General features: G+C 40.1%; 2 protein-coding genes and 1 pseudogene across 2 annotated transcripts in view; 2 read left to right on the top strand and 1 right to left on the bottom strand.

The window, feature by feature from the left end:
- LOC134303432 (globoside alpha-1,3-N-acetylgalactosaminyltransferase 1-like) overlaps positions 1–537 on the top strand; it is a 1,111-nt gene extending 574 nt beyond the window's left edge. Inside the window, exon 3 of the mRNA XM_062988848.1 lies at positions 1–537. This exon is cut by the window's left edge and continues 154 nt beyond it. Within this exon, the coding sequence (XP_062844918.1) occupies positions 1–537 (537 nt within the window).
- An 8,525-nt stretch (positions 538–9,062) lies between these two features.
- On the bottom strand, positions 9,063–13,912 carry LOC134303442 (uncharacterized). The gene is made up of 2 exons (XM_062988859.1): positions 13,801–13,912; positions 9,063–9,727 (listed from the first exon to the last, which is right to left on the bottom strand). The coding sequence occupies exons 1-2, from the start codon at positions 13,910–13,912 to the stop codon at positions 9,063–9,065; spliced, it is 777 nt and encodes a 258-aa protein (XP_062844929.1).
- A 2,322-nt stretch (positions 13,913–16,234) lies between these two features.
- LOC134303451 (uncharacterized) lies at positions 16,235–25,779 on the top strand (annotated as a pseudogene).
- Positions 25,780–26,719: the final 940 nt, after the last annotated feature.

A 26,719-nucleotide genomic window follows, 5' to 3' on the forward strand; every position in this document is an offset into this window, starting at 1 on the left:
AGTTCGAACCGCTGGCAGGAAATCACACTGAGGAGGATGGAGATGATCGAGAAGCTGATCGAGGAACACCTCATTCACAAAGCTGAGTACATATTCAGTCTTGACGTGGACTGCAAGTTCCATGGCCCCTGGGGGGCGGAGTCTTTGGGTGACATCGTCGCCACTCTGCACCCTGGGTATTACGGAGAATCGCGAAACAAATTTCCATACGAGCGGCGGCCTGAATCGCAGGCCTACATCCCGCAAGAAGAGGGGGACTACTACTATGGGGGTGCAGTGATCGGGGGGCGCGTGGACAGGGTGCTCAAACTCACCAAGACATGTCGCAAACAGCTGGACGTGGACCGAGAAAATAAAATCGAGGCGGTGTGGCAAGAGGAGTCTCATTTAAACAAGTACTTCCTGTACAACAAACCCAGCAAGGTGCTCTCACCTGAGTACCTGTGGCAGGACTTCAAAGCAAAAACCCCCAACATGAAAGTGATCCGTTTCTCTCAGGTCATCAAGAACTATGCACAGGTTCGACCCAACCCCTGATGCACTTCTCACAATCAGACCGTAGCAGGGTTAGGGTTAGGGTTAGGGTTAGGGTTAGGGTTCCCTCGAAATTTCACACTTTTTACCTCGTTAAGCTCGTTATCCGCTGTGGGTTCTGAGTTCAGTTAAACATTTTAAGCTGTAACACACCACACCTTCCTCCACCATCCAGACTGCTCCCTAATAAACACCCTGGTGCATTCCAGTCACCCCGTAGTTCCCTGTGTAGTCGACTACATTCCAGTTCATGGTAGTCTTGAGTGCTGGAGTTAAAGACAACTGGAATTTAGGTTCCTGACTCCCCATCAGCCTTTCAAATGAGAGGCGAAACGTCTTCAGAAACCTAAAGGACGTCCAGCAGCATTTAACTCAAGACTACTTGGGGAATTCGTCCATTTTAAGTAACATTCCAAACTGTAGGGAGTGAAGTCGTTCAACTGGAAAGGACGTTCAGACTGTAGGGTGTCATGAGTTATGCTTCATCACTAAACAAAAAGTCGACAGTAAAATTTACCCATCAGTCACAGGCGTGTCTCGCTGGTTATCTAAGAGTAGTGACCAATACGAGCAGGTTTACGTCAAACTAACGTTTCATTAATCTTATAAATAATGTAACAAACAAATCTGTTCAGTTCTCCTGATACTTTCTGTTCCACTGAATCTATTTAGTCATAACCAGTAATCCTGTGTTAAAGCTCAGACTGTTCTCCACCCTCCTGTTACTTCTTTACTCTAGTGCTTGAGAGTAAAATATTACCCAAATGTAATGTAAATAGTTCTTATTCTTGAGTTTGAAGTTACGTCAGTCATACGTACAGCAGACACCACACCCTGTCACTTCTGAGCTTCACATAACTAACACCTAACTAACACCTAACTAACTCCTAACTAACTCCTAACTAACTTCTGCTCTTGTGAGTGCACACCGAGTCGTCAGCATTATCAGAGCGAGAGAAGAAAATAGGTTGGAGGGGTGTAAAGTTTCACTAAAGGGGTGAAGTGAAGCGACGAGCGTGTTGATATGGGTCACTGGATGGTGTGGGATGGTATGAATTATGAGACGTGGTCCATGTGTAACATGATCTGGTGCTTTTTCCACTTATGACGGTCACACAGAAACATTCATACGTGATCTTTAGACTCAGATGTCGTTTGGGTAGTGATTGATTAAAAACTGTTGTGTCAAATATTGTTCCAGTCTGGGTCAGTTACATCTGATTCTCTGTAATTAAATGTGGTCCTAATTTAGTACCTCCTTTTTTAAAACCGGGTGTACGACACGTGAGCTTGGTGAGTTTAGTGCAGGGTTTAATGCAGGATAGCGAGAGTTTTTGGTTTTTATGAAGCTCACGGTTTTCCTATTGTACTTGTTATGGTTTTCATGTATGTACTTTAAATACTTTTAAATAAAACTGGAAATAAACACTTGATTTATGATTTTTAACTTTACATCACTTATTATTGTTTGTTTATTAGGATTTTAACGTGATGTTTTACACTTCCAATAGGACAGGTAGTTACTGCTTACACAAGATTCATCAGTTCAAGTTTAATATCAAACACAGTCATGAACTATTTAGTGTCTCCAGTTCACCTCACTTACACGTCTTTGTACTGTGGGAGGAAACCGGAGCACCCGGAGGAAACCCACACAGACACAGGGAGAACATGCAAACCACACAGAAATAAATAAGGATACATTTAAATAATAAACTTTTCTTCCTGACCTTTGCAGTAGTTTTTTACTGGGCACAGTCAAACTAACCATATTTATATGGGCTCAGATAAAGATAAATTATATTACAGAACTTTTTACACCTCATTCATTCATGGTCAAGCTGTTATCCTTAATGAAGAACACTTCTCACCCACTGTATGAGACTGTGGCAGCTCCTTCAGCGACAGGCTTCTTCACCTGTGTTGCTCAAAGGAGAGATACAGCAGCTCCTTTCTTCCTTCTGCTGTCAGACTATATAACCAGCACTGCCCCAAGCACAGACATTCATCTCCATCACAATAATTATATGGTTTTATTTCTGCACTCATTTAAAATGAACCTGAACCATGTTCAATACCTTTTAAAAATAGTGCAATATTTGTTAAGCTAACTATTTTTTGTAAGTTTATATATCTTATATATAACTTTACATTTTTATTTTTTAATATATGTATAAACATTTCTCAATATTCTTGAAAGTTGCTGTAACGCTGTTAATTTGGGGTATTAAAAGTGTCAGTGTTTTAACTGTAGTTCTACCAATGGCTGGCTTCCTGTAGCTGCACATATTCAGTTTAAAACACTGACGCTCGCTTACAAAGCCAAAAATGGAGCAGCCCCAAGCTACCTTCGCGGTCTAATCAAACCCCGCTCTGTACCACACAACCTCCAAGCCTCTAGTCTCGCTCGACTTGATCCTCCATCCAGGACTAAAGGAAGACAAGCATCAAGGCTGTTCTCTGTTCTAGCACCCAAGTGGTGGAATGAACTTCCTGTCTGTCTGTCCGAACATCTGAGTCTCTTGCTGTCTTTAAAAAACGATTCAAAACCTTCATCACCTTTTTACTAAACACTTCAGCTGACTTGTACTTATTTACTAACATTTTTTTCCATTTCCAAAAAAACAAAAAAAACAAAAACAAAACACTTTGGTTCTTTGGGGACATCCCTCCACCAGCCAGTGGAACTTTCGGTTTTACAAAGGCCTGTAAAATACATCATATTGTACAATAATGTACAATACAATAACTAATCATGAAGCTTAAATTAACCTGAACTAATAATAATAATAATAATAATAATAATAATAATAATAATAACAATAATAATAATAATAACTTTCTGTTGTTATTTTCGACAATTTTTCTTATTATCAATAAGCAGTGAGTGCTGATTAGTGAGTAAGTACTGTGTAGGGATTAGGGTGTAGGGTTACTGGTGAGTTTAGGGTGTTGGGAGGAGGGTGTAGACATAAAGGTGTAGGGTGTAAGTTGTTTTTCAAATATAGACACTTCCCGTCTTCAGAGAACCAATCAGAACGCACGCTGGGTGCAGCGGGGAGCCACGCCTCCTACATGAGGAAGTAGGCGGCGCTAGTGAGCAGAAGTTGAGCTCACCTGTCGGCGGTGACACCTTGAGACGTGAGGTAACTTCATTCTTAAATAAATCAGGGATTAACCTTCACTTGGGGTTAACAGGGGTGTGTAGTGCGAGTTACGGTGTGGTTAGAGTGTAAGTAAGCTCCTGTGATGGGGGTCTTTGGGGCAGTAGTAGTTCCGGGGCAGTTGTTGTTGTTTACTGTACAGGTGAGCGTTACAGGGTTAGCGCGCGCCGTCACCTTTTCCACCGCCTACCTGAACATATCACAGACGCAGCCTGACTCGAACCTGACCGAGTGGAGTCGAGAGGAGATCGGTCTGTACGGGATCGACTCTCCCACCCGACCCGTTACCGGAGCCCTACACCTGGCTGACCCCATCCACGCATGTGCAAACGACACCCGCTTCGAGCTGGCCCACGGTAGCGCGCAGTGGGTCGCGCTCATTCAGCGCGGGCACGGGTGCACGTTCACGCAGAAGATCAACGCGGCGGCGCGCAGCGGAGCTTCAGCAGCGGTTATCATCAACGAGCCCGGAACAAACAACCGCGTCATCCAGATGTCACATCCGGGTAATTACATCACCTGTAACACCTTATTATTTATTTACTATTATTATTGTTAAGGGTTAGGGCTCGGTGGGTAGCACTGTCGCCTCACAGAAGAAGGTCCTGGGTTCGATACCCAGGTAGAGTGGTTCGGGTCCTTTCTGTGTGAAGTTTGCATGTTCTCCCCGTGTCTGTGTGGGTTTCCTCCGGGAGCTCCGGTTTCCTCCCACAGTACAGAGGCGTGTAAGTGAGGTGAACTGGAGACACTAAACTGTTCATGACTGTGTTTGATATTAAACCTGAACTGATGAATCTTGGGTAAGCAGTAATTACCTGTCCTGTCATGAGTGGAACCAAAGTGTAAAACATCATGTTATAATCCTAATAAATAAATAAATTAATTAATTAATAAATATGATTTTTTATGTCACATCCCAGTCATTACTGTACCAGTACCACTTAATTAATAATTAACCCTTGTATTGGGTTAGAAAGCTGCCCACACTTTTAGTGTTAGTGGGTCAAATTTGACCCGATTTAAATCAGCCTGAAAAAACTTATAAAAGTTATCATCTAATTTCGTTTCTCACCTCATAGCTAACGTAGTTTGTATTTAAATCCATGTAAACACTGTTTTCAATTTTATTTTTTTGGCTCCATAAACTTTTCATCTCACAATATACCACTCATTTTCAAAAAAACAAAACTGTTTAAATTCACTATAGTGAATTTCATATAGTAAAGAAACAATGTAAGGATATTATCTGAGTCTAATAGACTAATATCAGAGCACACTGAGCAAAAATTGCTTTTTTTTTTTTTTTTTTATCTAAACATTATCTACAGTGACATCAGTGCTGCTATGGGTCAATTTTGACCCGTATAGATTTTTTCACTTTTTCATAAAACCAACTTCATTTTACTCAGAATAGCAGGTGTAAATTGAAAATTAAACTATAAATTGTTTTAAATAAAATATTTTGTGTTTGTGCATGTGTATGTGCATGTGTGTGTGTTGTTTACATGCATATATCACAGTATGTGATTGTTTTAGTCAAGTCAAGTCAACTTTATTTATATAGCGCTTTTTACAATAGACATTGTCTCAAAGCAACTTTACAAAACCCAGGACCAACAGATACAAAAACCCCTGTTGAGCAAGCCGAGGGCGACTGTGACAAGGAAAAACTCCCTGAAAATGACAGGAAGAAACCTTGAGAGGAACCAGACTCAGCAGGGCCCATCCTTCTTGGGTGGCCTGGAGGAAACTTTAAATAAATGTACGATTTACACAAAACATACAAACACAGAATTAAATGATCTAAAAGTTATAACTGGTAATAAATAGATAAATAATAATAGAGTTGTTATTCGCTCTAGTCTTCAATAAAGTCTGTAGTGATTTCTTGAAGCATTCTTGGTGCAATTACTCCAGACCCGTCACATCCGGCAGGAGCAGCATAGTTGTCACGGCAGTCTCGACTTTAATCCTTAACCTCGGCGGGTAAACAGGTTTCCATCAGAATGCCTTTGGAGTAAAACAACAGAGAATGTAGTTAATAATGTACAATGCTAGTTGAGTAAAACAGTTTTACAGAGAGTTTTAGACTCCGGCAGCCCTAATTATTACAGCATAACTAAAAGGGAGAGCGAGCAGGTAACAAGGTCATGAAGGCTTTCATAGGACATCAGCGCCCATCTCCCCACCGTCATCAAACCTGAGTGATCGGATAAGAGAGGCAGAACGACAGCAACCCAACATCCCTGATCACCACAAGTTTCTATGACCAAGAACCCCCAAGCTCTGCGCCTTTGTCTATTTTAATCAAAAGCCTGAGAAAATAAATATGTTTTCAGTCTAGACTTAAACATTGAGACTGTGTCCGAATCCCGAACAGAGGCAGGAAGATTATTCCAAAGTTGTGGAGCTTTGTAAGAAAATGCTCTTCCACCAGCTGTGGTCTTTTTAATTTTAGGAACTATAAGTAACCCTGCATCTTGTGAACGAAGTGGACGCGCTGGGTTGTAGTGATTAATAAGTTCACTCAGATACTGTGGTACAGACCATGTAGCGCTTTATAGGTTAGTAAAAGTATTTTGTAATCAATGCGGAATTTAACTGGCAGCCAGTGTAGAGATGATAGAACAGGACTAATATGATCAAATTTTTTAGTTCTAGTTAGCACTTGAGCTGCTGCATTTTGAACTAACTGGAGTTTGTTTATGGATCTACCAGAGCATCCAGTTAGAAGAGCATTACAATAATCTAACCCAGAAGTTATAAACGCATGGATCAGTTTTTCAGCATCATTAACAGATAGTATATTTCTTATTTTAGATATATTACGCAAATGATAGAAAGCAACTCTAGTAATATTAATAATGTGTGTATCAAAGGAAAGATCTGAATCTATTGTGACACCCAAGTTTTTTACATCTGGGCTGGGAGTAACAGAGAACGTGTTTAGGTTTAGCACCAGGTTAGACAACTTGTCTCTTGCAGCTTTAGAGCCAACAAGTAAAACCTCCGTTTTATCTGAATTAAGTAAAAGAAACTTACACGACATCCAGTTTTTTATGTCGTTTACACTTTAATCTTCTATCTTACTGATTGTGTCAGTATCATTTGGTTTGGCTGATATATACAGCTGTGTGTCATCTGCATAGCAGTGAAATTTTATGCCATGTTTATGAATAATTTCACCTAGTGGAAGTATATAGAGTGTAAATAATAGAGGTCCAAGTACCGACCCCTGTGGAACACCACACTTTACTTTTGTAGTTTCCGAGCATTTATTATTTACATAAACAAATTGTGAGCGGTCAGTCAGATATGATTGAAACCAAGAGAGTGCGAGTCCTTTAACACCTACTGTATTTTCTAGCCTCTCCAGTAAAATGTTCTGATCGACCGTATCAAACGCTGCACTAAGGTCTAATAGAACAAGAAAAGAGACACATCCATTATCAGAAGACATTAACAACTCGTTAACTACTCTAATTAATGCGGTTTCGGTACTATGATTGGGTCTAAATCCTGATTGAAATTTTCATTCAAATAAGAACATAATTGTTTGGAAACTACTTTTTCTAATATTTTAGAGACAAAAGGAAGATTTGAAATTGGCCTATAATAAGCTAGTACATGTGGATCAAGATTAGGTTTTTTAATCCGGGGTTTAATAACGGCACTTTTAAACAATTTAGGTACATACCCAAGGCTAAGAGATGCATTGATTAATGTAAGCAGGGGCTCTACAATAGCTGGGAGTAAATCTTTAAGTAAACGAGTTGGAACAGGATCGAGTATACACGATGATGACTTAGATGATTTAATCAGCACAGTTAGTTCATTTTGGGAGATTGGATTAAAGGAATTTAGTTGGATGAACTCGTTACTATTATCACCAATGCTGCTCGGAGTGAGTCCATACTTAACATTGACAAGTGACACATTCTGACTCTGAAGTCGTATTTTTTCTATCTTGTCATTAAAGAATTTTAAAAAATCATCGCTGGTACAGTCAGGCGGTATATTAGATTCAGTTTCATTCACGTTTTTAGTTAATTTGGACACTGTCTCAAAGAGGAATCTGGGATTGTTTTTATTTTTCTCTATTAGGGACGAATAATATAAAGATTTAGCTTTTATAAGGGCATGTTTATACTCAGTTAGAGCATCTTTCCAAGCAATCTTATACACCTCTAGTGTAGTGTGACGCCACTTGCGTTCTAATTTCCGTGCTGCTTGTTTAAGTGCGCATGTGTGGTCATTGTACCAAGGAGCAAGTTTTTTCTCCCTAATCAGTTTAGTTTTGAGTGGGGCTACGTTATCTAAGGTTGTGCGCAGTACGGTCTCTAGGTTTTGAGTTGCCTGGTCTAGTTCTTTAGGTTCTGATGCTGATATATTTGGTATTTCTGGTAGGCAGTTTATGAACGCTGCTGCAGTTGCAGATGTAATAGTGCGCTTACATTTAAAACGATGTGGTTGCTGTATATTATTGGACAGGGACACTTCATAAATTAGTAGGGAGTGATCAGAAATTAAGTCATTCTGTGGTATGATTACCAGGTTGTCTATGTTTATACCATAAGTAAGTATTAAATCTAAGGTATGTTTACAGCGGTGAGTGGGTCCTGTTACATTTTGGGTGATGCCTAAGGATTCTAAAATAGAATCAAACGCAATTTTGAGTGGATTACACTTATCCTCATAATGAATATTAAAGTCACCAACAATTAAAGCTTTCTTAGTTGATAAGACTAATTTAGAAAGAAAATCGGCAAATTCGTTAAGAAATTCTGAGTAAGGACCAGGGGGTCGATAAACAGTAACCAGTTTAAACATACTAGTTTTATCAGATGAACCTTTATTGGTTATGTCAGAGATAAGAACCTCAAACGAGTTTGTTATGGGAGATGATTTTACAGTGAGACCTATGTCTATATCATAAATTGTGGCTATTCCTCCACCACGACCGCTAAGACGTGGCTTATGTTCATAACTGTAACCCGGAGGAGATGCTTCATTTAAACCTAGATACTCATCAGGTCTAGCCCAGGTCTCGGTTAAACAAAGTGCACTAAGACAATTATCTGTAATTATTTCATTTACAATTACTGTTTTGCATGCAAGTGACCTGATGTTTAGAAGTCCTAACTTTAGTTTAGCCTTACTAGGGTTTTCATGATGCTCATTTAGATTAATTTTAATTAAATTATTATGACATACTTTTTGATTTTGTTTTGGCTTACACCTGCCACGGTAAACAGACACAGTCTCAATGGTTTGTGACCTAAGGATTCCAGGTGACGTCCGATGGCGACTCGCAGACAGTTGGTTAGGCCTGTTTGTCTGCTGCCTGGTCTTGGCTCTGGATAGTCAGTTACCACTATCTGTCGCTACACTAACGCGGTGGTAAAGCCTGTCGCCTATGCTGCAAGAAATGCGAGCAGCACCCTCCCACGAGGGGTGGACACCATCCCGCTTCAAAAGACCAGGCCTTCCCTCAAAGGTGGACCAGTTATCTACAAAATCAATGCAGTTTTCTGAGCACCATTTAGACATCCAGCGGTTCAGCGACAACAACCTGCTGTAGGTTTCGCCACTGGGTGGAATCGGTAAGGGGCCAGAGCACACTACTGCCTCAGACATCGACCTAGCTAACTCACACACCTCTTTAACATTACACTTAGTAACCTCAGACTGCCGTAAACGAACATCATTAGTGCCGACATGGATAACAATCTTCGAAAATCTACGATTAGCATTAGCCAGCACTTTCAGGTTTGCTCTGATGTCAGGCGCCCTGGCCCCCGGAATACAAGTGACTATGGTTGCTGGTGTCTCTATGGGGGTTGCAATATGCACGTGTCGGAGCTGAGAATCTCCTATAACCAGAGCACTTACATTAACAGGCTTCTCAGCGGGTGGCTCACTGAGTGGGGAAAACCTGTTGGACACGTGCAACTGAGATGGTCGGTGCTTTGCCCTACGACTATGTCGCCGAGACGTCACCCAGTCGCCCCGCTGTGAGGGCTCTAATGCCGGAGTCTGGGGTTCTACACCTGAACTAGCGGCATTCGGGACTGCTACAGCTGAATCTAAGCCCTCACTAGTAGTAGTCTGTTCTAACGCCCGAATGCGCCCTTCTAACACTGAGATCTTCTCCGTCAGACTAACAACTAATCTGCACTTATCACATGTAAAGTTATCACTAATGACGGAGAAGGAATAACTGAACATATTACACTCGATACAGGGAAATAAAGCTCCTGCTGGGGCCATTTTTACAAAGAAATGTACTTAGCTTTAGAAGATGAGTTGAAGTTGATGTTTATGTTGATTTCACTGGCGCTTCTGCTGGTAGTCACAGAAAAACGGCTTTAATTCCGGACGAAACAGGCGATGATGAGCTGGAATATAAAACCCACAACCAAACAACACAAACACGCTTCGTTCGGACAAACCGGCTGTAATTCTAGAGGAAAACAGTGTTTATGCGCTCGTGTACAAAACAAATAAACAGAACGCGGTTCCTACAGACAGAAAACGGCTTTAACTCCCCACAAAGCAAATATGTTTAAGCGCTAAAATACAAAAACAAACAAACAAACACAAACGCGCTTTGTTTCCGACAAAACCGGCTGTAATTCTAGAGGAAAACAGTGTTTATGCGCTCGTGTACAAAACAAATAAACAGAACGCGGTTCCTACAGACAGAAAACGGCTTTAACTCCCCACAAAACAAATATGTTTAAGCGCTAAAATACAAAAACAAACAAACAAACACAAACGCGCTTTGTTTCCGACAAAACCGGCTGTAATTCTAGAGGAAAACAGTGTTTATGCGCTCGTGTACAAAACAAATAAACAGAACGCGCTTCCTACAGACAGAAAACGGTTTTAACTCTCCACAAAGCAAATATGTTTAAGCGCTAAAATACAAAAACAAACAAACAAACACAAACGCGCTTTGTTTCCGACAAAACCGGCTGTAATTCTAAAGGAAAACGGTGTTTATGTGCTCGTGTACAAAACAAATAAACAGAACGCGCTTCCTACGAACAGAAAACGGCTTTAACTCTCCACAAAGCAAATATGTTTAAGCGCTAAAATACAGAAACATCCAAACACAAACGCGCTTCGTGCAGACAGAAAGCTGTTTTAATTCTGGATGAATAAAATGTTTATGCGCTGAATTACAAAACAAACTAAAACCGGCTTCGTTCGGATGCCAGTAGCAGAAGTTTTCACAAGCACGGATTTACGTTAGTAAACAAGTAAACAAGCGTAAACACAAGCGCTTTTTTACGATAGACAAAATAACACTCTATATCAACACTCGCAAAAGATTAACGTTTAAAACATACGTATATAAGAAGTTATTTAGCTAATGGCTACAAACAAACAACTAGGCTACAGTCTCAGCGTGCGTACCACCGGAAACCGGAAGTCAGTCTGGAAGCAGAAATCAGTAGTGGCACTCAAATTACTGGCATTCAAATGAGCTGTATGCTAATATTTGCTCTCCTATTGGCTGGAGGTAGCAGGATGCAAATGTTTGCTCTCCTATTGGCCGTATGCAAATCTTTGGACTCCCATTGGTTGAAATTCAAACATGTCTGTGCTTGCCCCTTTTGCTGGTTTCAAGGCCGTGTTTGGCAGCTATTTTAGTTTCCTTAGGGAGCTAGTTTGGCAGCACAAGATGGCGTCTGATTGACATGAAACTCAAAGTGGTGATTGTGTAGAGACAGTGGAGTTTATTCTAGTTCTTGTGATTGTATTACTACCGACTAATAATGAACAGGTCATTGCTATTAAATCTTTACACTGAAACTAAAGAGGCCCATGCCTAGTCATTACAGTTAGCAGTTATCCTTTTTTTTTTTTTGGTAAATGAAAGGACAGTTCTGTTTTTTGGTTGTGTTTTTGTCTTGTGCCGTTAATTATTTATGGTTGTTTTGTACTGTTAATTATTAGTTGCTACAGGGGCTTTAATTCCCTTGGGGATCAATAAAGTGTCCATCAATTTGTCTGTCTACTGTTGTATCTGATGAATCTTTTCTAGATAATTGATCAGGTCAACTCACTCATTTTATAATTAAGAGGTTTATTGAAAAGAAATCGGCTCTCCCCAGGCTCTCAGGCTGCAGCGTTCTGAGTCTTCACCCCTAGCAGGAAGTTGAAGCACCGACCCCGTACTGTGCATGCAAAAAGTTTTTATACTCCTTGCCGAAACCTTATGCTCGCAAAGTGACACGTACCCCTAGTCACCAACCTGTCCTAACCGTTTTTTTTCCTGGCTTTAGCTGATCTATGGTTTTACCAAATGATTGGGGGGTGGGTGTGTGTGCGCAGCTGGGCGCAGCTGCACAGCTGGACGCAGCATTTACGGAGAGCAGGATGTGCCGAAGGCTGAGGAATTTAACACTCTCACACCCCCTTATATGGGGTTGTTCTGTACCACGAGTTATTTACCACTAATTTTATTAGGCACAATTCCCCCTTTGGATGCAATCTATTGCATCCACACTAATTGCTTTAGGTGAAGAGCCAGAACTAAAAATGTTATACAATCACTAAGCAACACCTGAGGCCAAGGTTCGAGTCACAATCATAGGCCTATATGTAATAATATTGTGTGCAATGCCTAAATCCCTAAATTCGAATGGAGTTGGTAACATTTTCTTAATAGACATAAGAGCGAGAGACTTCATAGTGAAATATCAATCCCCCCTATCATTAAACAAGCCACAGTTTCCGGTTTCCCTCCTTTTTTTTTTTTTTTTTTTCTGATGCAGGGTTATGATAATCAGTCCTTCTGCTTAGTTGTTATGTTCTTCAGGCTGCCTATCCCGGTTTCGTCTTCCCAGGATTCTCCAACCCTGGGCTTAGGTCCCCATTGATGCAACACCTTCAAGTCATTTCATCAGCTTATGCGACTGTGCCTGCCTTAGGTTGTCCTGGATTCTGTCAGGATCTTACCCGTCTTTGGCTAACCAGTCCTCTCTAGCTGGTAATTGATGGATGAAGGATTTTGCTGGTACCCTTGCATCATATTGCTGGTAGTTTTACTGGCTTGTAATCATTATTTGAAGCATTGTTGCAGCAGTATAAATATAAAATTCATGTCAAACACATAAAATTCCAGTGTAACTTAAACCAAACTATACTAAACTATGCTACGTGTGCCTATGTGTATGTAATTATTTTTATTTTATCATAATTCTATAAAGTGGACCTATATGTATGTGTATCGTTGTTATGAAAGCTAAATGTATGGAAATAACACACAACAAATTGTTTGGCTCAGACATTCAATCATTTCAGTCATTCTTGGATTTGGCGGTTCATTGTCCCCCTTTAGATGGTATCAATCCTCCTTACTTGTTTTAACCTGCAGTCATAACACAATACAGCACACACACGATACACACAGACATACAACATTTACGCCCAGTACTCCTCATCTTATTCCTTGTTGCCTGGACTGTTTGGTCCAGTTTTGTCAGACTGAACAAACAGGATGGTTTCCTTAGCATTCCCTTCTCCACCTGCACCTTTTTGAATCACAGCATTTATGAATTTTACCATCAGTGCCTTGATACATGGCACACAACAACAACCACAAACTATTAGTAATGCCAATCTTACACACACTGCCATGACTAATTGAGTAACTGCACCCTTCCAGGACCCAAAGAATTGTTCTATCCATTTTGTAAATGGGTTATCTAGTCCAGAGTTCTCCTACCATTCCTTGGATAAGGCCTTTAACCCCTCCAAGGCTCTGGACACAGTTCCGTCTGGTGCAGTGTTGTTAGGTATAAAGGTACAACAGGTGGCCCCAATCATGTGGCAGACACCTCCTTTGTCTGCTAGTAGCATATCCAATGCCATTCTATTTTGGATAGTCATTAATGAGGTTTTGTCCAATTGATCCCTTCCACTGCTTAAACAGTGAAGTTTACAAAATGTTGTTGGTTATAGTAAAGATAATTTATCCAATCTACATTCTTATTGATAGTTGCCCACCAAAAGAATACACTTTCAAACGCTACTGCAATTTGATTTCTGGCCTTAAACTCGTCTGGAACTCCTCTAGGAACGCCAATACCATCTGTTTTATCAAAAGAACCATCAGGCTTCACCTCTCTAGTCACACGATGGTTTGCCATCACTTCAGCAGGATTGTTCACACATCTTTGCTTGTAGATCCTAAAAGGCATTATCAAGTACACCAAGGTACAGTGGTGCCAAAAAGTATTTAGTCAGCCACTGATTGTGCAGGTTCTCCTACTTAGAAAGATGAGAGAGGTCTGTAATTTTCCATCATAGCTACACTTCAACTATGAGAGACAAAATGAGGAAAAAAAATCCAGGAAATCACATTGTAGGTTTTTTAAAGAATTTATTTGTAAATTATGGTGGAAAATAAGTATTTGGTCACCCACAAACAAGCAAGATTTCTGGCTCTCACAGACCTGTAACTTCTTCTTTAAGAAGCTCTTCTGTCCTCCACTCGTTACCTGTATTAATGGCACCTGTTTGACCTCGTTATCTGTATAAAAGACACCTGTCCACAGCCTCAAACAGTCAGACTCCAAACTCAACCATGGCCAAGACCAAAGAGCTGTCGAAGGACACCAGGAAGAAAATTGTAGACCTGCACCAGGCTGGGAAGAGTGAATCTACAATAGGCAAGCAGGTTGGTGTGAATAAATCAACTGTGGGAGCAATTGTAAGAAAATGGAAGACATACAAGACCATTGATAATCTCCCTCGATCCCGTGGGGTCAAAATGATCATGAGAACGATGAGCAAAAATCCCAGAACTACACGGAGGGACCTGATGAATGACCTGCAGAGAGCTGGGACCAAAGTAACAAAGGCTACCATCAGTAACACACTATGCCGAGAGGGACTCAAATCCTGCAGTGCCAGGTGTGTCCCCCTGCTTAAGCCAGTACATGTCCAGGCCCGTCTGAAGTTTGCCAGAGAGCATATGGATGATCCAGAAGAGGATTGGGAGAATATCATGTGGTCAGATAAAACCAAAATGGAACTTTTTGGTAAAAACTCAACTCAAGTTCAAGTTCACTTTATTTATATAGCACATTTAAAAACACAGGGTGTTAACCAAAGTGCTTTACATAGATCATAATGTATACAGCCTGCTCATACCTCTCCCCTTACATTACATTACACAAATCATCACAATCCCACCACAACTCTAACTGTTTTCAAAGGCAAGAGAATAAAAATATGTTTTAAGCTTAGATTTAAAAGCAGTTAAAGACGATGTTTGTCTCAATTCCAGGGGTAAACTGTTCCAAAGTCTTGGTGCTGCGACTGAAAAAGCACGATCTCCTTTTTGTTTTAACCGGGCTCGAGGGACTGTCAAAAATGACTGGGAAGAAGACCTTAATGATCTTGGAGCAGTATATGGTACAAGCATATCTGAAATATAAAAGGGGGCCATCCCATTCAAAGCTTTAAAAACAAACAATAAAACTTTGTACTCTATCCTGAATTTCACAGGAAGCCAGTGAAGAGAAGCTAAAATTGGGGTAATATGTTCTCTTTTCTTTATACCTAAAAGAAGGCGAGCTGCTGCATTCTGGACAAGCTGCAAACGATTTACAGAGGACTGGCTTATCCCAAAATATAAGGAATTACAATAGTCCAGGCGGGAGGTAATAAAAGCATGAATGATTATTTCTAAGTCATGCGAAGTAACAAATGATTTAATTTTGGCAATGCTTCTCAATTGAAAAAAACTATTTCTGACAACCATACTAATTTGTTTGTCAAATTTCAACTCTGTATCAAAGATTACTCCTAGATTCCTTACGTGACATCGAACATAAGGGTTCAGAAAGCCTAAATTCATTATACTAGTCTGTGCTAATTTGGTTGAACCACACAGAACAACCTCAGTTTTACTGTCATTAAGTTGGAGAAAATTATTATTCATCCATGTTTTAATGTCCAGAATACAATCATTCAGCCTTTTTATGGAGCTTTGGTTATTTAATCTCAGTGGAAGATACAACTGTACATCGTCAGCATAACAGTGAAAAGAAATGTCATATTTCCGTATTATTTGCCCCAGTGGTAACATGTATATAGAGAATAGTACAGGCCCCAAAATAGACCCCTGGGGGACTCCAGAAGCCATAGTTGCAGAACGGGAAAATTGATCAGCGATGTTAACTGAGAAAGTCCTATTTCTGATATACGAAGTAAACCAATCAAGAGCCATACCACTTATACCAACACAGTTCTCCAAACGCTTAATAAGTATAGTGTGGTCCACTGTATCAAATGCAGAGCTTAAATCCAATAAAACCAGAATACAGCAATCACCACAATCACTGGCAAGTAACAAATCATTGTTCAAAAAAACTCGTCGTGTTTGGAGGAAGAAGAATGCTGAGTTGCATCCCAAGAACACCATACCTACTGTGAAGCATGGTGGTGGAAACATCATGCTTTGGGGCTGTTTTTCTGCAGAGGGGACAGGACGACTGATCCGTGTTAAGGAAAGAATGAACTGGGCCGTGTATCGTGAGATTTTAAGCCAAAACCTCCTTCCATCAGTGAGAGCATTGAAGATGGAACGTGGCTGGGTCTTCTAGCATGACAATGATCCCAAACACACCGCTCGGGCAACGAAGGAGTGGCTCCGTAAAAAGCATTTCAAGGTCCTGGAGTGGCCTAGCCAGTCTCCAGACCTCAACCCCATAGAAAGTTTGTGGAGTCCGTGTTGCCCAGCGACAGCCCCAAAACATCACTGCTCTAGAGGAGATCTGCATGGAGGAATGGGCCAAAATACCAGCTACAGTGTGTGCAGACCTGGTGAAGACTTACAGGAAACGTTTCACCTCTGTCATTGCCAACAAAGGTTATGTTACAAAGTATTGAGTTGAACTTTTGTTATTGACCAAATACTTATTTTCCACCATAATTTACAAATAAATTCTTTAAAAATCCTACAATGTGATTTCCTGGTTTTTCTTTTTCTCATTTTGTCTCTCATAGTTGAAGTGTAGCTATGATGAAAATTACAGACCTCTCTCATCTTTTTAAGTAGGAGAACTTGCACAATCAGTGGCTGACTAAATACTTTTTGGCTCCACTGTATGTGTATGTTAAAAATTGAAATGAAGTTGACCAGACAAAACATGAAATATTTTGGGTTCATATAATATAAAATAAGAGTCGATGTAAATGTAAGAAACACTGCGTCTATTTTATTTGCATTTTCTGTACTGTCCCATTTTTTATTTGGATAGTACATTCAAGTCATAGATATATCCCAATAACCAAAAAAACACAATTGAATTTTGGCATAATTAATTTGAAGCAAAACTCAAGAGAGTTTAACAAACCATGCGGCACTTTTAACCCTTTAATGATCGGCTCAACCGTTAGTTTGAGTCAAAATATTTGGGTAAAAATCTGTATTTAAATAATCGTTTTTGGGGCCGTATCTACTCAATTGGTATGTGTTAAAAAATATTGGTATTCTTAATGTAACCATTACTGCACAAAGTAAAATAATTTCATTCTTAAAATCTTGCATTCAAGGTGATATTAAATGTTTGGTCCTAAAGACGTCCATTAGCCACAGTTAGAGTTCTAATAATCATTTTCCTATCTCTTTCCACTGACCTATATTTGGTGTAGCCAAAGAAACTCAGGGTTTAGGATTAGGGTTTAGAGTTAGGGATGAGTTAAAATATAGATGGAGTAAGATACAGATATAAGTTAAGTGAAACATTCTGAATGATTTCTGTTGTCTTTTCCAGGGTGTGGTATGCAAATGGACCATAAGGATCCAGATCATGGAGATCCAGGGAGTCTTCTAAGGTAAGTAGTTCTGATGTGAAGGTAAGTAAACTCTTTGTATGAATTAGTGTGTAATTAATTTGTAAATTGGTTTCTGAATGTGTAAGACAATGTGTTGTCTCACAGTTGTGTTGCCCTCAGTTGCTTGGACTGTAGACTGTAAGTCGCTGTGGATAAAAGTATCTGCTAAATGCTCTTTGGCCACCAGATGGCAGATGATAATGTTTCTCTAAAAATTCTAAGTCTGTCTAAAAATGACAGATTGTTTTCTACACATCCAGTTTTTTTTTTCATATGGAAATGTTTAGGGAGCCATGACTAGTATTGTGCCATGCATACATTTTTATCTTCCTATAAAAAAAAGCCAAAGGTAAAAAAATATGCAAAATTACACAATTCTTACTGAGTGTGATAAATAAACATTTTTTAAAAAAGTAATAAAAATTAACATTGACAGAAAAAAGCAAAGACAGTAGGGAGCAGTAGAGTGAAATCTGCTTTGTCAAATGAAAAGAGGAGATTTAAAATAATGAGAAAGTATTAGCAAGTGCAAAAGTGCAATTGAAGGATTTTTGAGGTTGAAGCTGATGTTAGAGAAAATTATGTCATAGCCAATGAAGTTGGGACGTTGTGTAAAACATAAATAAAAACAGTATACGATGATTTGCAAAAAATTTTCAATCCATATTCAATTGAATACATTACAAAGACAAGCTATTTAATGTTCAAACGGATAAACCTTTTTTTTTTTTTTTTTTTTTTTTTGGCAAATATTCACTCATTTTGAATTTCATGCCTGCAACACGTTCCAAAGAAGTTGGGACAGGGGCAACAAAAGACTGGGAAAGTTGAGGAATGCTCAAAAAACACCTGTTTGGAACATTCAACAGGTGAACAGGTTAATTGGAAACAGGTAAATGTCATGATTGGGTATAAAGGGAGCGTCCCCGAAAGGCTCAGTCGTTCACAAGCAAGGTTCACCACTTTGTGAACAACTGCGTGAGCAAATAGTTCCAACAGTTTAAACCAACATTGAATGCCCGTGACCTTCGACCCCTCAGGCGGCACTGCATTAAAAACCGACATCATTCTGTAACGGATATTACCACATGGGCTCAGGAACACTTTAGAAAACCAACGTCAGTGAACACAGCTCGTCGCTCCATCTACAAGTGCAAGTTAAAACTCTACCATGCAAAGCGAAAGCCATATATCAACAACACCCAGAAACGCCGCCAACTTCTCTGGGCCCACTTTGCGTCGAGATGGACCGACGCAAAGTGGAAAAGTGTCCTGTGGTCTGACGAGTCCACATTTCAAATTGTTTTTGGAAATCATGGACGTCGTGTCCTCCGGGCCAAAGAGGAAAAGGACTGTCCGGATTGTTCAAAGCACGAAGTTGGAAAGCCAGCATCTCTGATGGTATGGGGGTGTGTTAGTGCCCATGGCATGGGTAACTAGCAACATCTGTGAAGGCACCATTAACGCTGAAACGCTGTACATCCACGTTTTGGAGCAACATATGCTGCCATCCAAGCAACGTCTTTTTCAGGGACGTCCCTGCTTATTTCAGCAAGACGATGCCAAGCCACCTTCTGCACGTGTTACAACAGCGTGGCTTCGTAGTAAAAGAGTGCGGGTACTAGACCGGCCTGCCTGCAGTCCAGACCTGTCTCCCATTGAAAATGTGTGGCACATTATGAAGCGCAAATACCACAACGGAGACCCCGGACTGTTGAGCAACTGAAGTTGTACATCAAGCAAGAATGGGAAAGAATTCCACCTACAAAGCTTCAACAATTAGTGTCCTCAGTTCCCAAACGCTTATTGTTCTTGTTGTTAAAAGGATAGGTGATGTAACACAGTGATAAACATGCCCCTGTCCCAACTGTTTTGGAACGTGTTGCAGACGTCAAATTCAAAATGAGCAAATATTTGCACAACGTCATTGAAATTGGGGTTGTATATAAATATACATTCTTAAATTAATAAATATGTAATATACAAGAAATATAAACAAATAAATACAAATAAAACAACCTGGTTAATCTTCATATGCCAGAGAGAAAAGGTAGGTTTTGAGACAAGATTTAAAAGCATCAATTGAAGTCTGGGATTTAATACCAGGAGGTAATGCATTCCACAGTCTGGGAGCAGCAACTGAGAAACATGCTCACCCTTGTGTTAAGCGAGACTGAGGTACATTTAGGAAAGATCTGTTTGAAGATGGGAGTGTCCTTTGTAACATGTCACTGAAATAAAAGTATCTGATGTAGTGAGTCGACTAAAAGTGAAAACAAATAATAAACCAAACAACTTTTACATCATTAGGCAATCAGACAGGAACCATAAACAATATTTTTTCTTTTGAAGTTATTTGGATGGGACTGAAAGTTACTTGTTGCCTTTTACACATTTTTATTTATCAGTGCATCAGATGCCACCACATCGCGCCACAGACTGTCTAGGAGCTCAATGATGCCCTGATCCAGGATGACATCCCCAAGACGCTGGAAGTGCATACAGGCACATGGGGGCCAAACACACTACAGTGGTACCTCAGTATACGTCCGCTTTGGAACAAGTACAACTGGGTATACGTCCTGTTTGGAATACGACTCGCGTGCTAGAACTTGTATGGGTCAAAATGAGTCACGACACCGCACGCTACCCTTGTTTACCTCTCGCGAGACAAAGCCACGAGCGCCATTACGCCAGTTGCTACCATTCAGTAAACAACCCGCACTGTAACTCTCTGTGAATTTTCAATACATTAATGATTTTATTTACAAAAAACACTTACAAAAAGCATTCTTACGTAACCCGAGGTACTGTAGTCCCGTTAACGGCGTGCCGTGTTGCTAGGCAACATGACGGCGAACATAACATTCGCAAACTATTACACTATTTCTTGGACTAAACACCTGCTTAATGATTAGGATTAATGTTTATATTAATCTGGACATTTCCATGTATAGTACATGACTTACAATAGTGTTCAACCAAGTTTGTACTTTTTCTTTTTAGTGGCGTATTAATATGGAATGATGTGAGGTGGTCATAGGTGCTTGTACATCGGGGATTTTACAACGGTTTCGCGCGCAGCTCAGCCAATCAGATTTTAGGACCGGAACTATCCATTTTATAAATTATTTTATACAAGCCCATCAACATATAATATGCCAATAAGATTTTTTTCATGGGAATGGATTAATCATTTTCCCTTTATTTCTTATGGGAAAAATTTGTTTGGTATACGTCCTGTTTGGTATAAGTCCAAGGATCTGAAACGGATTAAGGACGTATACCGAGGTTCCACTGTACTGAGTAACATTATGAGTTGCCGTGATGAAATTCACAGAAATGGGTTGAGCCTCTGATTCAATGTTTGACTTTGATTTTGGGTATGAATTTGTGTTGTGGGTTCAGGATTTTTGGTTCCATTTACTGTCATTACGTCATTTTGTTCTTAACTAATTACACCAGTGGCAGCTGCTGGTCTTTCAAAGAGGGGAAGCTCATTGTCGAACTAACAAAATGATATTAAACTTGAACAAGGAAATGTTGAAATGATGTTAAACTGAAACAAATACTAGTATGAGTGTGTTTCATTTACACAATGAACAATGGAAATGGTCAAGTAATTTCACCAAGCAAATACCAAGAAATGGGTTGCAGTTAATCCCAGTGATAAAGTGACGGCGTAGATCTCAAAATAGCTGTCAATCAAAACAGGATTCAGTCTTTCGACTGTTCCTCCAATCATCTTGCAGAAGCTCCGCGTCCAGACCCGCCCACACCTCCATTCACCCCCAGAGACGCTCAGCATCCGGGGGCGGGACAAAATCGTGGCATTTATCCAATGACCGGCGAGTTTTGAAGCAATGAAAAAAAACCCATGCAGCCCCGTTGAAGTGAAGAGACGCTCAGCTCCTGCGGGTAAATGCATCGACGCTCCGGGAATGTATGAGAAGTTCGAGTCAGTCGATTTGTGATAAGTAGCTGATTCTGAATGAACTCGTCTTCCAGATGAACGTGTTCTAACGCATTTGTAGTCAATGAAATCTTAACACAACTGTACATATTTCACCATTTAATTACACAATTTATATCAGTAAAGATTTTAAACTTAAATCACACATCAGAGCTCTATAAACAAAAGATTTGAGTCTTGCCTCATTTTTGTGAGCAGTGTATTATAATGTAATACAGATTAAACGTTTAGGTTCAGTAATCAGATTCATCATTGAGAATGTAATCCAGACACATGAATGTAAATAAAATGGCTGAGGAAAGCCATCATTGGAATAATGTGTGTGTGTGTGTGTGTGTGTGTGTGTGTGTGTGTGTGTGTGTGTGTGTGTGTGTGTGTGTGTGTGCATATGCGCATATGTTCTTCCTCTCTTAGGCCTCCCATCATTCACACAACTTGGATCATTGTTGGTCCCGTGACACACCCACAGCGGTCGAAAAATTATTAATAGGGTTTTTCAGTGACTTGTGGGTATTTTTTTAAAGATTGGTGTGAACATAACTAGCACTTAACTAACACTTTCATCAGAACTTGATATAAAGTGTGTTCTTGGTATTAAGTGATGCTGGAATTAGATTAGATTAGATTAAACTTTGTCACTGTGCAAAGTAAACAAGTACAGATGAAATGCAGCATCTAACCAGAAGTGCAAGATAGAGATTATTTACATTAGTACAGTTAAAGTGCAGAAGTGACCAGATAAGTGAAATCAGGAGACATAAGTTAAAAACAGTAAACAGATAATGTTGATATTAATATTAATTACAGATTTTATTATTGTATCAACAGACAACAAAATCAAAATTCTCAAAATTAATTTAGACAATATGAACTCCAGGCTTCAAGATATTTTTTATATTAAAAATTTTCAAAAACAGCTAATGCAAATTATGCTAAAAGACAGGGCATTGCTATAAAACCCATCCACAATAAAAATCTGATTTTACACAAAACAGGATCTGATTCAGTGACCCTTCAGCGTAAAATTCCTGCTTCCTAAACCCAAACACTAAACCCCAGCCCATGTTTTGGACATACACTGTTCTGCATATCCTTTATATAACTGTACATAAATATTTTAATTTGGTTCTATTTAAATGTGACTTGTTTAATAACAGTTTTTGAGAAGGTATTTGCAGTAACTAATAAGTGAAAAAAATAAAAACTGATGTGAATTTTTGGATGTTATGTAAAACTATTCCTCATTTTTAATCCTCTTCTGCCATCCACTATTAAACCCTTGCAGCTCATTCAAAATGCAGCTGCCCGTCTGGTTTTTAACCAGCCCAAACACTGCCACATCACCCCACTGCTGTGTTCTCTTCACTGGCTTCCTGTAGCTGCACGCATTCAGTTTAAAACACTGATGCTCACCTACAAAGCCAAAAATGGACCAGCCCCAAGCTACCTTCGTGGTCTAATCAAACCCCGCTCTGTACCATGCAACCTCCGAGCCACCAGTCTCGCTCGACTTGAGCCTCCATCCAGGACTAAAGGAAGACAAGCATCAAGGCTCTTCTCTGTTCTAGCACCCAAGTGGTGGAATGAGCTTCCTCTGTCTGTCCGAACATCTGAGTCTCTTGCTGTCTTTAAAAAGTGATTAAAAACCTTCATCACCTCTTTAATAAGCACTTAAGCTGACTTGTACTTATTTACTAACATATTGTTCCATCCTTTTCCATTTCCAAAAAAAAACAAAACACTTTGGTTCTAACTTTGTGTTCTTCGACTGTTGTTTACCTAAACTTGAGAAATGAAATGTTCACTTCGAAGCACTTCGGAAGCACTTCGTAAGTCGCTCTGGATAAGAGCATCTGCTAAATGCTGAAAATGTAAATGTAGTGGGTATTTTAGGTGGGTATTTTATCTAGATGAGCCCGGTCTCCAACAGGTGATTAACTTCACGCAGAAGGCTCGTCTAGGACAACATGAAAAGTCAAAAACCAGGCAGCGAAAAAAGTTTGATTTGCTTGCTGCAGGACAGAAACACCAACAGACCATGGATGGCCAAAAGAGGAATGAAGGGCAAACATACGCTGGTGATGTGGACAAGTGGGTGAAGAACTTGTCGGACAGACAACTCACACAAGCGGAGAAAGACATCTTGGCTAAGGGGTTGAATTTCGCTGTTACACCAAAGCAAGTCCCACTAGTGGAACTGATCACAGCCACAGAATCAGCAGTTGCGGATGAAAGTGTCAGCTTGCCTGAGTAATGCAAAGCCACCGCCATCCAACATCAGCAGAGACGAGAGGTGTGCACTTACTACACTTAATAAGGACAATAACATCATCATACTTCCTGCTGTCAAGTGTACATGTACTCTTCTGTTGAACCAGATAGACTATCATGAGAAAGTGATGTTGTTACTTAGTGACACTAACACTTATGAGCTGCTGAAACGAGATCCAGGTAGTAGCTACAAGAGAAAGGTGATAGATTGTCTGAAAGTTTTAGAACAGAACAATGCTATTGACAGGGCTTTGTACTACAAATTATATCCGGGGGAGGCTACACCTAGTCTGTATGGGTTACCTAAGATACACAAACAGGATGTACCTTTATGATCCCATTGTTTGTATGATTAACTCTGTGACTTATAACATTTCTAAGTTTCTAGCATCGATTCTCAACCCGTTGTTAGGTAGCACGGAACACCACATTCAGAACACCATGGATTTTGTGGACAAGGTGAAGGGCGTCATCATGGAGACGGAGGAAACAATGGTCTCGTATCATGTTACATCCCTCTTCACGTGCATTCCGGTTGCTGAGGCAGTGGAGGTGGTCCGTAGGAAACTATAAGGCGACCCCACCCTGAGCACGAGGACCACCCTTACCACGGACCAGGTGTGCACACTTCTAGAACTGTGTCTTCAGTCCACCTACTTCTCGTACAGAGGACAGTTCTACAAACAGAAACATGGGTGTGCTATGGGGTCCCCCGTCTCACCTATTGTTGCAAACCTGTACATGGAGGAAGTGGAAAAGAAGGCACTAAGGACCTACTCAGGGACACCACCGAGTCATTGGTTCAGATATGTGGACGACACCTGGGTTAAAATGAAATCAGAGGAAGTACCACATTTCACGGACCACATCAACTCGGTGGACAAACACATCAAGTTCACAAGGGAGGATGCAAGCGACAACGTTTTAGCCTTCTTAGGCTGTGAAATTGCTAGTACAGATGGGGGACGGTTGAAAGTAAATGTTTACCGCAAACCAACGCATACGGACCAGTACTTAAGGTTTGACTCCCATCATCCTTTGGAGCACGAACTAGGAGTCATCAGGAAGCTGCACCACCGGGCGAACAGCATCCCCACAGACACTACGGCCAAGGATAGAGAGAAATCTCATGTCAGGAAGGCCCTGGGTGAATGTGGTTATCCCAACTGGGCATTCGTAAAAGCAGGGAAAATGCCCAAACAGCTCCAGTGGATCGAAGGGAGGAGAAGAACAACCGCGGTCTAAACGCAAACCAGTGGTGATTCCGTATGTGGCGGGAGTATCGGAACAATTAAGACGGATATTCTCCAAACACCGTGTTCCAGTTGCTTTCAAACCCCAGAACACGCTACGCCAGAAATGAGTTCACCCTAAGGACCGGGTTCCTCGACACAAACAGAGTAACGTAGTGTATGCTGTTAGGTGCCGGGAGGATTGTCGGGAACTGTACATCAGGGAAACTAAACAGCCTCTGGCAAAATGGACGGCCCAACATAGAAGATCGACCTCTTCTGGCCTGGACTCTGCGGTTTACACTCACCTGCAAGCCAGCGGCCACTCATTTAATGATGAAGATGTGCAGATCCTTGACAAGGAGGAACGCTGGTTTGAACGTGGAGTCAAAGAGACCATTTACGTGAAGAGGGAACGACCATCTCTGAACCGGGGAGGAGGCCTGAGAGTACATCTCTCACCATCTTACAACGCCGTCATCGGAGCTTTACCCCAATCATGTGTGAAAGACACACACGGTCATTGTAATTAATGCTCATTGTGAATTTCATATGGACCTGATCACCAGTTCCATTGTTATGCAGTGGGCAGTGATCGGTCGTTATGCAAATCAACTACATATAAGGTCGGGTATTCACCACCAGCTCAGACTGAAGAAGTCATTCGGATTGAGTGACGAAACGTTTCTCTACAACAAACTTGTGTCCAGATGAACTGATTCAACTTTGTGGATTTTAGGTATAGCGTTCTCTTAATTTAATGAATCAGCACTAAAATCTTGAGGACGAACAAGGTCAAATCCCCAAACTCCACGCCCAAACCTGAGTTCTTGCTGTTTTGATTGTTGTGTTGTTGAAAGGTCCAGATTTAAATTTTTTTGGTCTATGAGATTAAATTCTCGATACTTTTGCTCCATTTATGTTTAATGTGTAAATGATGTATTATTATGATTATACACATCCACGACTCTTATTTCTCCAAACATGAGCAGCTGAATTATTACCAACAAATCAATTTTGTTTTCACTGAAGTGATTTTAAATCTGATTTGAAATAAAAACAAAAGTAAATGAATATTTATAATAATATTTTATAGGCACAATGTACATGTAAATGTAGAACTTGTAGTTTAACATCTAAGTACACATTACTAATTACAATAAATATTTTAAATACATAAAACCTATATAGTTAAAAAAAATCCATCACCATTAAAGCATTAAATGAATATAATTACTAATGATTACATTAATTATGACACAGTAAAAATCTCTACACCTTAATTCTTTTTAAAAACATCAGTGGCTACACACACACACACACACACACACACACACACACACACACACACACACACACACACACACAGTTTGGAAAGACTAATGTCCGGGTCTGGATATATACCTGGGTGTGTGTATCTACCTAAACAGCTTTTAAACTTTATTAAACTTTCATTGTTTTTGATCATTCTAATGTTATGTTGTAATGTAAATTTTCACTTATACGTACATAAAATCTATATAATCAGAACTATCTATTCAGAACCTCCAGAACCATTTTAACAGTGAAGTAATAGTAATTTTTTACACAATCTTGTGAAACACCTTTCCATCCGGTTGCTTCCTCCATTTAAGTTTGAATTCGAGAGCAATCCCCTGCTCCATCATTTTCTGCTGGATCTGAGG

The sequence above is a fragment of the Trichomycterus rosablanca genome, chromosome 2 (assembly GCF_030014385.1).
Source record: "Trichomycterus rosablanca isolate fTriRos1 chromosome 2, fTriRos1.hap1, whole genome shotgun sequence".
NCBI classification, from domain to species: Eukaryota; Metazoa; Chordata; class Actinopteri; order Siluriformes; family Trichomycteridae; genus Trichomycterus; species Trichomycterus rosablanca.

Excerpts from the sequence above, each read along its gene's own strand:
- LOC134303442 (XM_062988859.1), bottom strand. The coding sequence starts at position 13,912 with ATGCCTTTTAGGATCTACAAGCAAAGATGTGTGAACAATCCTGCTGAA. Across the intron at positions 9,728-13,800 it reads TTCTTTTGATAAAACAGATG|CATTAGAGCCCTCACAGCGG; the intron begins GTATTGGCGTTC and ends CCCAGACTCCGG.